This window comes from Chrysochloris asiatica, unplaced genomic scaffold, assembly GCF_000296735.1.
Source record: "Chrysochloris asiatica unplaced genomic scaffold, ChrAsi1.0 scaffold00123, whole genome shotgun sequence".
Taxonomy (NCBI): domain Eukaryota; kingdom Metazoa; phylum Chordata; class Mammalia; order Afrosoricida; family Chrysochloridae; genus Chrysochloris; species Chrysochloris asiatica.
Window position 1 is genome coordinate 9,993,208 of NW_006408641.1, and position 15,687 is coordinate 10,008,894.

At 40.5% G+C, this 15,687-nt stretch overlaps 1 protein-coding gene across 2 annotated transcripts in view; it reads right to left on the reverse strand.

The window, feature by feature from the left end:
• Positions 1 to 15,687, reverse strand: part of CLASP1 (cytoplasmic linker associated protein 1) — a 304,172-nt gene that overhangs the window by 206,807 nt on the left and 81,678 nt on the right. Inside the window, exons 5-8 of one of the 2 annotated variants that reach the window (XM_006868736.1) lie at positions 7,994 to 8,072; positions 6,145 to 6,248; positions 5,137 to 5,228; positions 2,563 to 2,638 (exon numbers count right to left, since the gene is read on the reverse strand). The exons of the other annotated variant lie outside the window; for it this stretch is intronic. Coding sequence (XP_006868798.1) covers positions 2,563 to 2,638; positions 5,137 to 5,228; positions 6,145 to 6,248; positions 7,994 to 8,072 — 351 coding nt within the window. The remainder of the gene's footprint in view (positions 1 to 2,562; positions 2,639 to 5,136; positions 5,229 to 6,144; positions 6,249 to 7,993; positions 8,073 to 15,687) is intronic. 2 annotated transcript variants of the gene reach the window in all.

A 15,687-nucleotide genomic window follows, 5' to 3' on the forward strand; every position in this document is an offset into this window, starting at 1 on the left:
TGCTCATTTATCTTTGCCAAGATCTTTGGAAGACAGCTACCTGGTGATCCGATTGGGTGAGCTCCATTACTTGTGCCCATTCCAAAGAAAAGTGACCCAACAGAATGCTGAACTCATTGAACAGTATCATTAGCATCACATACAAGTAAAATTTTGCTGAAGATAATTCAAAAACCGTTGCAGTAGGATACTAACAGGGAAATGCTAGCAACTCAGCCCAATTCAGAAGAAAACATGGAACTAAGGAAGGTATCACTGCTGACATCAGATGAATCTGAAAAGAGAATACTAGAAAAATGTTTACTTGTGCATTACTGACCATGCAAAGTTTCTGACTGTGTGGATCATAACAAACTATGGATATGCATGTGAATGTTAGACAATGAATAAGGAAGCACATAGAAGAATTGATGCACTGAGTTGTGGGGTTGAGGAAGAATGTGTAATGTACCATGGACTGCCAGAAGAACAAACAGGTTTGTGTTGGAAGAAGTACAGCTATAGTGCTTCTTAGAAGCCAAGACGTTGAGACTTTGTCTCTCATGCTTTGGACATGTCATCAGGAGGAACCAGGCCCTTAGTAAAATGTGGGTAGGAGAAAAAGAGGAAGGCCCCCAATGAGATGTACTGGGACAGTGGTCAAAGCAACAGGCTCAAGAACAATGATGAGGATGGCGCAGGATCGGTAGTGCTTCGTTCTGCATACACAGGGTCACTGTTAAGTCAAAACCAATCTGATGACACCTAGACATCATTACTTTTGCAGCAACCATAGCCATGAATGTGGTGGAGCATGTTGCTATTGTTGCTATTATGTGCCTTGAAGTCGATTCCGATTCTTACAGAACCTATACAGGTTTCCAAGGAGTGACTGGTTTGAACTGCCAGCCTTGTGATCAACAGTCTAGTGCTTATCTTATAGTGCCACACCAGGATCCTTGCGGGTCCCGGTGTGACAATGTTTTAAGATCACAAGGATGAGGAAAGGAAGTGACTTGGAACCAAGAAACACAGGGAAGAAGAGGGCCATGTACTACACTGAAGGGAATGCAACAGAATGAAATGAAGTGTAGGGTTTGTTGACTGTGAAACTGATGATCTATTCTGTAAACCTTCACTCAGGTTCCAATAAAAAGTTTGAAATTAAAATAGAAAAGAGACTGAAATTCATGTTATTTTTAAATAAAGTATGATTCAGTACATAATGGCAAGTTTTCAATTAAAGCTGGATAAGAGAATGAATGGAAGGAAGAAAACAGGTGCCAGCAAGGAAGACCAAGAAAACAGAAACAGGCAGCAATTGGGTAACAAGGGCAGGTAAGGAAAGGAAGCAGTGCAACAGACCCCCAAAGAGGCAGGGAAACCTCTGGTGAAATGAAGGCAGGAAGGAAGAAGAAAGGGTAAGAAAACAAGATGTGCTCAGATACAGTGGGACCTATTAGCTGGTGTAAATAGGAAATCTGCACACCTCCAATGAAGCTTTAAAGGGAGATTCCTGTTTATCATGTATATTTCTTCCATAAATCCTTGTACCTATTGTCAGCCCCCTTATCTAATCAAGTGTTTCACCTATCAATTTGAATGAGCAAATCCCGTACGTAAAAATAATGATAAAAATAAATAGAACTGAACTAGGCAAGTATTTCTAGTGACCAGACTTGCAAAACTTCATGACTTATAGATGAACAACTTTTCTCCCACCATCCTGCCAAGGAAGTGGGGTTATTTTTGAATTTGATGTAAAATGTACAGGATCTGCTCTGTAAACCTTCACTCAATTCACAATAAAAAGTTAAAAAATAAATAATTAACATGTACAATTTGTAAGGGTGCACTCTAAAACAGTTTCAATAATTATATACACCAGTGAAACCAACCACAGCCCAAAGCAAGACATAAAACATTTTCCATCATCTCAGAAATGCTCCCTTGGGTCACTTTCCAACCTCCCCCCGGTCATCCACCTCCCAGCAATCACTGTCTGACTTTATTCACCATATATTTCTCTCACCAGCATCCCAACCCCTTTTGGCTGCAGAGATGGTGACCAGAGTGATAGTATCTTGAATGCTGGTCTACATGATATCCAATTGAGGCGCTAGTGATTTCTTAGTCTTATTTGTTAGGAAAGAGGGAAGATTTTTCTGTGATATTTCATAAATGCTAGTGGATTGCTGATAATAACCTTAGACAATAATCAAAGTTTCATAAATATGACAAAAGTCCCTAAGCTCCTGTCAGGTGAAAGGGTAAGTCAGAAAGCACTGCTGCACATTTTTGAGCGGATGTCCTCAGAAGTCACTGCTTAAACTGACACTTCCTTTGGAAAGCACCCTATGAGATTAAGACAAATGTATCACAGACAGAATGTGTCTGCAGCCATCTACTGATCACAGAAGCATGTTTAAGCATGTTATATTTGGAATAAGCCTATGCATGTATGAACTGGAACACTTATGCCAAAACTTTTTGACTTAGGCTTACACAGAACACCAAAATGCATCTTTAACTGTTTGAAAGCATTTATTTTTATAGGTATTTTCTAACTAAATATACACTCACCTGGCTGTTTGGATCACCAAGTAAATTACAAATATGTGGCACAATCTTGCTTAGTGTTAAAGTATGGGCTCCAGAGCTGAAAACAAAAATTTTTCATTGTTAGTGAGAACAAAAAAACATACCCACCCACACTCCTCTCTTTACTTTCATCCCTAGTTCCTCGCCCCACCTCTCACCAACGTTCTCTCCTCCTACTCTACACTGTTTCCAAAAGGAACCCAGCATGGCAGCCCCTGTGCACACATCAAATTCACCAGTTCAAAGCCTTTAGTGGCTTCTTACTAACACAGTCTTCCTCCAACCTCACCCTAACTCTGTAAAGTCAACTCAAAGCCCCAGAATTCTCCCTGGAGTTGCTTGTTTTCACACATAGGTGTAGGGAATGTAGTGGCTATGTAGGATAAACATTAGACCGTGAACCAAAAGGTCAGCGATTTGAGTCCACCAGTCATTCTGCAGAAGATGAGACTTTCTGCTCCTGCAAAGATTTACAGTCTTGGAAGCCTTACACTGTGATCCTATGAGTTGGAACAGATTCGGAGGCACTTAACAACACAACCACCACACACACATTCAGCTGTCCCTGCAGTACACCATTTTGTTATGTCATCATTATTATTTTGCCTAACTCTATATAGTGTATCAAACTAGACTAGACTACAAGTTCCTTCAGTGAATTTTCCCTCTCTGCTTCAGTGTCACGCTCCCTGGATTGAACTTAGTGGAGACTGACTTACTAGTTGCTGTGACATGCTGGTTGCAGAGCATTCCACCTCAGCACCGCCCTATGGTAGAACATTTATGCTGCTTACAGCTTTTCACCATCATAAACATGGTTGTCAGGAACACCCTTTAAGAACACATCTCTTTGCTCTATTGACTACGCCCTTAGGACAAATTCACATCCGTAAATAGATCTACTGCGGTCAAAGAACACGAAGATTTCTTTTTCAGCTTCACGTAAACCAGCTGCTATCTAGTTATTCTGATGCCTGGCAACGCTGAGTGTGCCAGAGTAGACTGCATTCAATGGCTGAACTTCCTAAAGTAGCCAACAGGTCTTTCTTACAAGAGGCTTCGGAGTGGACTAAAACCTCCAACTTTCCAAGAAACTCTGTTCCACCGAGGTATTGCAAGCTTCACATACTTACAGCCACAGTTAATGATCCTGAAAAATGCTGATCACACATTAAGAAAGGAAAATCTAAAGTAATATAAGCATTTGGGTTTTAAAAAATAATACAAATCTAAAGGCTGAAATTCAACACAACAGGTGTTATGAGTAATTATCTAAAGGTGATGGAATTATGGGAGATTTTAATTTTCTTCCTTACATAAATTTTTATATGATATAAATATTACTTTAATCCTTACAAGTGATTGGTAATTGTTAATTTTTTAAAAACCTCTCCTACAACAAGTACATGAAAACATGTTCAACCTCAACCACCATTGTTGTTGTGAAGTGCTGTCAAGTCGGTTCCAACTCATAGTGACCCTATATAGGGCTTCCAAGGAGTAACCGGTGGGCTTGAACAGCAGTCCAGAGTTTATCCTACAGCATCACACAAGGACTCCAACCACCATCAGGGAAACACAAATTAAAAGTACAATAAAATATCACTAGACACGTATCAGAAAATAACACTCAACTGGACCACTCATACACATTCCTGTGGGCAATATAGAATGGTACAGACACTCTGGGAAAATTGTCTAACAATGTCTTCTAAAATTAAAAATTCCTATATTGTGCTCATGGGCACTTATTCCAAAAGAATGAAAATTTATGTTCATGCAGAAATGTGTGTGTGTGTGTGTGTACACGGTCCATAGCAGTTTTATTCATAATTGTTAAAAACTGGGAACATTCAAAAATCTTTCAAATGGTCAATGACTGACGTATCTATATCGCTGAATACAACTCAGTAACAAAAATGAATGAACTATTATTACAGACAGCAACATATATGTAACTTCAAGAGAACTATGCTTAGCAAAACCTATTGTTTCTATTAAACAAAAAACTCAATCTCAGCAGATAGCATTCTTGAAATAACAAAATCAGCAATGGGGAACAGATTAGTGGCTTTAAAGTGACTGATCACTTGAGACAGCCTTTGTGGTGATGGTAGAGTCCTATATCTTTATTATGGTGGTAAATACATGAGGATACTCATGGAGCCCAGGTGAGGCGCTGTGGGATAAAGCATTGGATTGCAAGGTCGCTTTGAACCACAAGGCCGGCGATTCAAGCTCATAGCGACTCCTCAGAAACTCTATACAGGGTCACTATGGGTCAAAACCAACTTGATGCTCCTAACAACAACATGTGATAAAACTGCATAGAACTACACACATACACACACACACAACTGCTGAAATCCAAACAAATTCTGTGGGTTACAGCAATGTCAACTTGCTGATACTGATATTAGGCAAGATACTAACATTGGAGAAGGCTGGATATAGAATGCATAGGACTCCCTAACCCTTTCAAATTAAAAATTAAAAATTAAAAAATTAAATTAAATGCTTTACCCAAGTAAAAATTTCAATTCAGCACAGACTTACGCATTCAGTGTTGCAATAAGGCAGAGACAGGTGCCTTCTCGTGTGCGGAAATTCTTGTGTTTGAAGCCTCCAAGCATTCTGTCCCACACATACTGCAGATGACAAAAAGCAGGTGAAGAGAAGACAAGATGACTGGCAGTTCTCACGCAGAAAGAATGACACATAACAGACGTACCTCTCTGCAGCTGTCAAATGAGTGTCATCCTCTAGAACCCAATTAACCCAGTAGCACATTGCAAAATGATTATTTATATAAGGGGTTTTACTTTTTTGTAGAAAAAATGTAATTTAAAAATAATAAAATTAATTTCCCCACAAACTTTTTCAAAAAAGTTTGTGGGGAAATTAATATATTACCATTTTAGGATTTTAAAAACCTGTTTACTTAATATAACTACACTTAAAATTCTCCCAGCAGCTTTGAATGGGAAGCAAAGCAGTCCCCATTCTGCAGGTAAGGAAAGTGAACCTGAATGCTTTGGTGGCTTACAAAGGCCACGTATTCACACTGCTCCCCTGCCTAAGTAAGCTTTCTCCGGCCCAAGTACAGAAGTCAGACACATGCTCATTTTTCTCTGGCGAAGGTTTTTCTGATATTCTGTCTCACCCTAACCAAGGACAGTGGGATTCTTTGGGGTTTGCTCATCTCCATAGTCCCAACTCGCTCACAAGCAAATGTGGACCAGGGCATAGGCCAGGTCTCCTGACTTCCTAGACACCATAGCGGCCACTTTTCAGAGAAATGAAGCGTCGGTTCCATAAATTAGGTAAGGATTCTGACAGATCACGAAACAAAGCATTTGATACCAATGTTAAGTCCACAGTTTCTGCTCCTCCTCCTCCTTATTATACCCTGGACTGTTAATTGCTTATTTAAATATCCTGTGCTGTACCAGGGAGAGCAGATTAAATATTGTGAAATTTTTCATCTGTAAATATCACCTTAAAAGAAATTAGTCTCTCATATGAAGTTATATACTTGTGCGCATGCAAGTACACATGTCCTACCTGGGGATTAGCAGCTTGATCCATGATCCTTAGCAGCAGTATTTGGTCTTGCTCCCTCACAGAGTCTTTAGCATCTCCCAGTCTGTCTAATAAACTTGGCAACACTGGAATTCAAAACACAAATTATTACAAATTAAAGCATATTTTCAGAAGCTATAGTCACCAACTGTTGATGTTTCAATTAATTGGGATGGCAAAATCCTGGACTAAATGATGTGTGTTGCTGTTGTTGTTGTTAAGTGCTGTCGAGTCAGTTCCAACTCACAGTGACCCTGTATATGGTTTCCAAGAAGTGGCCGGTGAGCTTAAAGCGCTAACCCTGTGGTTCAAACTGACTTGCGGTCCAGTGCTTTAACACACAGCACCACACCAGGGCTCCAAACAATGCACATAAATCCCACCAATCCTTGCTCACAGCTCTACCTATCTTGCTGAAATCCACTAGAGTTAACTATAAAACTCCCAAAACAAATTTTTATAAACAGACATACAGTCTATCTTCTTACTTATCCTACCATCCTTATCCCACAGCCAGGACCCACCACATTTCCAAATATCTTGGCAAGAAGACTCCACACACAAGGAAACATGGGTGATGAAAGGGCTTTCCTCTCGTGGCTTGAGGATGTAAAGCCAAGTGCAGACACGTACAGGTGAGTGTGCACGCCACACAAGGACCTGCATCACACAGACCTGCAGTTCTCTAGCCATTCCTCACACACACAAAAGGGGCGCTGTAGCCTAGGAACCAAGGGTACTTGTGCATCACAAGTGAGCTATGTCTATCTTTTAAAAGAGACATTACTGAGTAATTCTAGGAGGAAAATGGAATACTGTTAAAATACCATACTTCTAAATTATTTAGTGTGGTTTTTTTTGGGTGGGGGGTGTTGGTTGTTTTGGTTTGGTTTTTGCAAAATGGTGAGGCAGTTACTCTACTAGAATAAAATCTAACAACAACAGCAAAAAAACTACACTTGTTGCAATAGACACTGACTGAGAAACTCTAAAAGGAAATAAGGAAATGCTGGCCCGGCAGCACTATTTCGTGTTTACAGTACCACTGTGAAACGTTAGGTGTCTACATCATGAAACCCCAGATGTCTAGATTATCTCTAAATCTATGAATCCTATGATTATTTTTATTTCATTTTTTAGACATATTGTTTTCCCTTAAAAAAGAAGAGAGCATTTACCTCATACACTTGAAATGACGCTTACAGCACAAGGGAAAGTACAAATAGCTACAATAATCTTTTAAGGGGGGAAAACCTACAATGGGTTTGCATAACTCCTCAAAACCTGCCTTTTTCTAGAGAGAAAGGTGAGGGGCCATTATGACAGTTGGCACTAAGAGGTGATGGTTAATTTTGTACAAGAAATAAAAGAGCAGCTGTTGTTGCAACTGTTACGGTTAAGTGCCAGGGTGTCAGTTCCCAATCATAACGACCCGGTAGAGGATTTCCAAAGAGCTGCTGGTGGATTTGAGCTGCTGACCTAGTGGTTCACAGTTCAGTGCTGCTCCTACAGCACCACACCGTAAGTCCAAAAGACCAGTAAAACTGTATAATAGAACGCAAATACTCCAAGACACCAAGCAGAAAGGGGGGCGGTAGAAGGGGAGCGGGGGAGTGAGTGTGAGAGCACGTGCAGAAAGGCCAGCTTGAGGCCAAAATGAAGTGCAAGGGTGCAAATCCTGTTGGAGGGCTGGAAGAGGAAGAGGATGCAAGAAAAGGCTGGTGAGTACAGAGGGGCTGGTTGCCAGAGTTAGGAGGTACTAAGCGCAGGAAAGGAGGGAAGACTGGAGAAAGGGAGTCTAGGGGCCTGCTCTATGCTGCCCAAAACTCACCTGTGCCGATCTGTGCCTTGAACCGATCCTGTAGCCGGGTCACCAGCGCGGACAGGATGTCCATGCCCAGAAGAACTACCTGCAATGGAAACGCTAAACTCCATTAGCAACCGGCATGAGGTCCGCGCTCCTGTTCACTTGCTGCTGGAAAGCCCTGGCATTTCTGGCTCAGATAACCCCTAACAGCCTAGAAAGTGGGGTCCGCGCTTCCGCCCCCTTGCTGCAGGAAAACCCCAGTATTTCTGGCTCAGCTAACCCCTAACAGCACGAGAACTCTTGCACTAAAAAAACTGTTTTACAGGTTAAACAAAATCGTCCTGAACCAAAATAAAAATCAGCTGCTGTGTGGTCCAAAAAACTGAGCTCCCGCCCCCTGGAAAAGCAGCAAGAGCTACAGCCACGCCCCCACCCCCTAGCCGAGTCGGCCCCAACCAGGAGCCACGTATGCAAATTTACTCGCAGCCAGCGCGGTGCCTTCTGGGTAGAAATTAGCCACCACTCTGCGGCTCCACAGAAGTCTCCAAAAGCTAGGAGTTTGGTGGTCGGCTTGGGGAGCTGTGTTCATTGGAGGTATACTAGCTACCAGTAACCACGAAGGAAAATTCATAAATTAGTCACCACAACCCAATTTGGTATTCGCGCTTCCCGGTAGCGGCATTACACTAACATGTAGCAGCCATCCTTTTCTTGGGGTTGCGCTACTGTCCAATGAACGTGTGGTGAGGACAGTACTGCTAACGCCTACACAACACGCCTGCATCAATTAAAGCTGTGCTTTACATTGGTGCAATTTTTGGAAAAAGGAAATTTGTTTTCCACTACCTGTAAACGCAATAACAGGTAATACTCTGGAAATTGTACACAACACAAATTGTTCTAAAATAACTTCAGCCTCTCAGATCACTCTCCTTCCTATTTACCACTACACTACATTCAGCGTATAATTACAATTCCTTTTATGCTGTTTTATTTTATGGACTACTGATGTGGTAGGATCAGAACTGGACTGTGAACCACAAGGTTGGCTGTTCAAATCCACCAGCTGCTCCTTGGAAACCCTATACAGGATAGTTATGCGTTGAAAACAGCAGCACTTAACAATACTGTATTTTTGCAGCCTTTTTACTTAATTTTGAAATCCACTACTTCAAAACTTAAAACATGATGCATAAACTCTTCTTGTAATATACTGGCTACTTGAAAATATTAACAATAATTTTAGTATTAGGGGTTAGACGACAGCTAAGAAAAAGGCCTGATCTAGTTTTAGGGTTACCGTTACGTTAAAATTTTTTTAAATTAAAATCTACTTGACCTCTTCATTTGGAAATTCTGTAACTACACTATTTCCTCTTTCTACTTTGAGGTTCTGTTATAGGAAACTGATTAATTCAGGTTCCCTATGTTCAGTCTTACTGATTTGTTTTCTTACTGTTGTTGTGTGCCATTGAATCACACTGACTCATAGCAGAGAAGCTGGTGGGTTTAAACTACCGACCTCACAGGTGTCCAGCACCACCCCAAGGTTCTTGCTTTAGCTTTGTTGTTGTTGTCGCTGTTAGGTGCCATCAGTAGGCTCCTACTGACAGCAACCCCATGCATAACAGAAGAAAACTTTGTCTGGATCCTGTACCATCCTCACAGTTGTTGCTATGTTTGAGCCCATTGATGCTGCCACTGTGTCAGTCTACCTTGTTGTGGGGACTTCCTCTTTTTGCTGACCCTCCACCTTTCCCAAGTATGATGTTCTTTTCCAGGGACTGGTCCCTCTTGACAATATGTCCGAAGTCTTACCAACCTTGCATCTAAGGAGAATTCTGGCTGTACTTCTTTCCTTGTTTTACCATGGGATACCTCTATCTCTGAGTAGTTTGCTATCGTCATGTATGTTAATTTGAGTTGTTGTATGAGCTTTTGTTTCCATCTCTGTCCAAAAGACCCCCATTAGTATTTTTTATGAGGTTGGTCTCATTTTCATAAATTCTTTCAATTTCTTTCTATCTGCAAACATCTTAATTTCACCACAGTACTTGAGGGGCAATTGTGCTGGATATACATAGTTCTTTTTTTATTTTTACAGTTTTATATATGTCACCCATTGTCTTCCCGACTGAATAGGTTGTACTGAAAAATGAGAGCTTAGTTTTATTAGTTTTCAATTGCAAGTAACTTCTCATTTTTTCCCATGGTGCTCCTTAGGAATCTTTCCTTATCTTTGGTTCTGAAGAGTTTGGTTATGTGTCTTAGTGGGTTTGTTTCTGGATCTATCCTGTTTGGGGTTCCTTCAGCTTCTTGAATTTATATCCTCTCATCTTTCATGTCCCATCACTCATCAGTCCGTCAGTTGTAGTGTGGTAGCTTGTGTGTTGCTATAAATCTAGAAGCTATACCACCGATATTTTAAAAACCAGTAAGGTCAACCATGGTGGACAGTTTTCAGCTGAGTTTCCAGACTAAGACTGACTAGGGAAGGAGGCAAACTACTTACGAATGTTTACCCACTGAAAATCTTAAGAATATCAGTGGAACAAATACGATAAACACCAGAATATGGAATACTGAAACATTATGAAGAGCACCAGAATACTGTCAGATACAGTGCTGGATGATGAGCCCCTCAGGTTGGAAGACACTCAAACTACCACTGGAGAAGAGCTGCCTCTTTAAAGTAAAGTTGAACATGGTGATGGCAAATAAAGTAAAGCTTTTGGGACCTTCATTTGCTGGTGGGGCACAACTCAAAATAAGGAGAAACAGCTGAAAACATCTATTAATAAGCAGAACATGGAATGTACAAAGTATGTATCTAGGAAAATTGGAAGCTGTCAAAAATGAAAAGGAATGCATAACACTGGATAACCCAGGCATTAATGAGCTGCAGGTTAATGCACTGGACTGCAAGGTCAGTTTGAACCGCAAAATCAGTGGTTAAAGCTCACCAGTCACTCCTCAGAACCCTATACAGGGTTGCTAGGAGTCAGAACTGATTCAATGGCACTTAACAACAAAAATGAGCTGAAATGGGCTAGTATTGGCCATTTTGAAACTGGCAATCACATGGTTTACTATGCTGGGAATGACAAACTGAAGAGGAATAGCGTCACATTCGTCATCAAAAAGAGCATTTCAAGATCTATCATGAAGTATAATGCTTTCTGTGATATGATAACATGCATATACCTACAAGCAAGACCAGTTAATACCACTATTATTAAAATTTATGCATCAACCATTTAAAGTTAATTAGGATGAAATTGAAAAATTCTACCAACTTCTTCAGTCTACAATCAAGCTGTATGGATAATTACTGATGATTAGAAAACAAAGGCTGGAAATGAAGAAGAAAGATCAGTAGTTGGAAAATATAGCCTTGATGAATGACAGAAATGATCCTGTAAATTACATAATAGAATTTTGCATGACCAATGACTTCTTCATTGAGAATACCTTTTTTTTTTTTACAGTATCATCCAATTAACTTTTTTTTAATGTTTCATTGTGAATTATATGATAGTTTACATGAGAGAACTTTAGTTTTACATTCATTCTATCGTATATCATTTCATTGAAAATACCTTTTTAAAACAACCAAAACCATGACTTAAATACATGGACTTCTACAGACAGAATACAAAGAAATCAAATTGAGTACATCTGTAGGAAGAGATGATGGAAACATTCCATATCATGAGCCAAAATAAGGCCAAGGTCAGACTGTGGAACAGACCATCAATTGCTCATATGCAAGTTCAAGCTGAAGCTGAAGAAAATTCAGACAAGTACACAAGAGCCAAAATATGACCTTGAACATATCCCACCTAAATTTAGAGATCGTCTGAAGAACAGATTTGATTAATTAGACACTAATGAACAAAGTCCAAAAGACTTGTGGGATGACATCAAGAATATCATCATACAGAAAAAAAGCAAAAGGTCATTAAGGAGACGAGAAGGAAAAGACCAATATGAACATCAAAAGAGGCTCTGAAACTTGCTCTCCCATGTAAAGATGCTAAAGCAAATAGGAGATATGAGGAGGTAAAGAGCTGAACAGAAAATTTCAAAGGGCAGCTTGAGAAGACAAATGCATATATTATAATGAAATGTGCAAAGACCTGGAATTAGAAAACCAAAAGGCGGAGAAAATGCTCGGCATTTCTCAAGCTGAAAGAACTGAAGAAAATACTCAAATCTCAACTTGCAATATTGGAGAATTTAGGCAAAAAACAGAATTATGCGGAGTCCTGGTGTGGTGCTGTGGGTTAATGCGCTGGACTGCAGAGTCCATAAGGATGGTGGTTCAAGATCACCACCTGCTCCTTGGAAACCTATACAGGGTCGCTATGGGTCAGAATCGACTCGACGGCACTCAACAACAACAATGCTGAGCAAATAATACAAGAGTTGGACTAGTCAGAGAACAACATGACATCAGGACTGGAGGACCCTTCATTAATGAACTGTGAATGAATTGTGACCCTTGCTTGCTGAAAGTAAAGAGACACTTAACTGATGAAGATCACAGGTCTTTTCATGTGGATTACATCTCAACATAAAATAAAAAACCTCACAACTGGACTAATATCCGAAAGCATGATAAATGAAAAAAAGATTACAGCTATTAAAGCAGAGGTTGGAAACATCCAGCCCACGGCCATACTGTTGTTGTTGTTATGTGCTATGGAGTCAATTCCGACTCACAGTGACCCTGTACAGGGTTTACAAGGCCGTAAATCTTTACGGGAGCAGAAAGCCTCATCTTTCTTCCGTGGAACAGCTGGTAGTTTCGAACTGCTGACCTTAAGGTTCACAGCCCGATTCGTAACACTACGCTACCAGAGCTCCTTCATGAGCCGTATAAGGCCCTCGTAATCATGTGGTCTAGCCCTGCCAAGGCAATCACAGGTGGGACTCGGAATTTAATAAATCTAGGAGTTTTCAGAGCAACATGAATTTACATTAAATGATGTTATAAATATCCAAAAGGCCCTTGGCATGGGAAAAAAAAAAAAAAAAGATCCCCACCCCTGTTGTAAAGGCTATCATTTTTCTTGGATCAATAATCAATCCCCATAGAAGCAGCTATCCGGAAATCACAGGATATATTGCATTAGGAAAATCTGCTGCAAAAGAACTCTTTAGAATATACTGGACTGCAAGGTAGGTTTGAACCACATAGTTTTTGTTTATTGTCACCAGTTGCTCCTCAGAAACCCTATACAGGGTCACTATGGGTCGGAACCGACTCGACAGCACTTAACAACACCACTGCACTAGGAAGTCTGCTGCAAAAGAACTCTTTATGTTAAAGCAAACATGTCAGAAGACTGAGGGACACCTGACTCAAGCCATTGATTTTCCAACTGCCTCATATGAATGCAAAAGTTGGATAATGAATACGGAAGAATAATTCATTTCTTTGAAGCACAATCATGGTGAAAAATATTAAATACCCATGAACTTCCAAAAGAACAAACAGATGTGTCTTGGAAGAATTACAAACAGAATGATCCTAGAAGAGAAGATAACGAGACTTGGTCACACATGCTTCAGACATGCATCAGGCGGGACCAGTCCTTACAGAACATGCTTGGTCAGCAAAAAAAGAGGAAGGTCTTCAACAAGATGGACTGGCAAAATGGTTGCAACAATAGGCTACAATATAGGAACAACTGTGAGATGATGCAAGACTGAGCAGTGTTTCATTTTATCGTACGGAAGATTGCTATTAATTAGCATCAATTCAATGGCACCTAAAAACAACAGCACCATATCTCATGCCATAAATTTTATTAACAATAATTTTTTAAATGGTGACAATTTAGTGATACATCATTGATTATAAGACTCACCCCAACGTTGTTAAGTGCTGTCGAGTCAGTTCTGACTAACAGTAAGTATGTCTAGGAGAGGTTGGTGGGTTTGAACCACCGATCTTGTGATTATCAGTCCAGTGCTTTTCCTATAGAGCTACAGGGGGTAGAATTATGTTTCAGAATTGAAATACTGTTTCATTCTGATCTTTTTTTTTTTAATTATAAAGTATTTTTAAATTGGGTTTACAAGATTTCTACAGAATAACAATTCAGAAATGTCTCAGATTCTCAGCAGTCCGGAATGCTTACCAAGTGATGCTTCTGGAAGACAAAAATGATCTGTCAGTTACTTGTCTACCGCTGTCAAGGCCCTTTCTCTTCCCCATGCCATCTAGTACATTTCCGCTATCACATCTCTCTACTGTACTCATAAGGCTATCCATGTCGTTGGGGGGTCTTCTTCTTTTTCGCTGACACTCCACTTTATCAAACATCATGTCCTTCTCCAATGACTGGTCCCTCCCAATAGTATGCCCAAAGGATGGCAGATAAAGTCTCACCATCCTGGCTTCCAAGGAGCATTCTGGTTATACTTATCCCAACACAGGTTTATTTGTTCTTCTAGCAGTCTATGGTACTCTTAATATTCTCCACCAACACTATAACTCAAATGCATCAATTCTGCGGTTTTCCTTATTCGCTGTCCAACTTTCATACTGCATATGAGGCTATTAAAAATACCATAGACTGAGGACAGATGCACCTTAGTCCTCAAATTGACAACTTTGCTTTTGAACTTCTTTTGTGTCCCCTCACACCCAAGCCACCCTGACCTCTTTCAAGTCCACGCACAAGTGTCCCGTTTCTTAAAGAGATTTCTCTCATCCCTGCAGCCTTTCTCTGTTCCTTTCTCTGTTCGCTGACCAGTACACTCCAAGATCAAGTCAGCAAACGTTTAATGGAGAGTTCAGAAAGAAACCCTTTACATTTATGTCAAGTGACTCTCCACCTTTTTCATAGAGTGTTAGGCAGACAGTGAATTGTTGGAAGAGCCTACATCACGCTGAGAAAGGAGATGTGCACAAAGCAATGTGCTTTTGTCAGACAGCAAGTGACAGTTAAAGAGGAGGTGAGACAGATCGGAATCAGTCAAAACCTAACTTCTGGGTTGAGCAGAATTCCCCTACTCCTCCATTTCAGAAGTGTGCTCATGTTTTCAAGACACAACTTTACATTCGTCTTGCTAAAATGTAGAAAAATTGCACATGGCTACACACTTTCCTGGTTGTGGCACTGAGGGTTAATGCACCAGACTGCAAAGCCGTTTGAACTGCAAGGTTGGTGGTTCAAGCACACTAGCTGATCTTCAGAAATCCTACACAGGTTCGCTATCGGTTGATATCGACTTGACAGCACTTAACAACAACAACGCACAATTTATGGAGTCCTGGTGTGGCGCTGTGGGTTAGTGTGCTGGATTGCAAAGTTGTTTGAACCGCAAGATTGGCAGTTCAAGCTCACCAGCTGCTCCTTGGAAACCCTATACAGGGTCGCTATGGGTTGGAACAGACTTGATGGCACTTCACAACAATAACAGTGTAGTGCTACAGGATAAGCACTGGAACCAAAGACTGGTTTGAACCACAAAGTGGTGGTTCAAACTCACCAAGTGCTCCTTGGAAAACCTACATAGGGTCCCTATGAGTCCATACCGACTTGACAGCCCTTAGCAACCACAAAAACTCACTTTATGGAGTCCTGGTGCAGCACTGTACGGTAAACACTGGAGAAGAGAGGCTGAAAACATTGCAAATAGAACCAGAAAAAGCTGTGCCCATTATCAGCACTCTTATTCAATATTGCTTTAGAAGTCCTAAC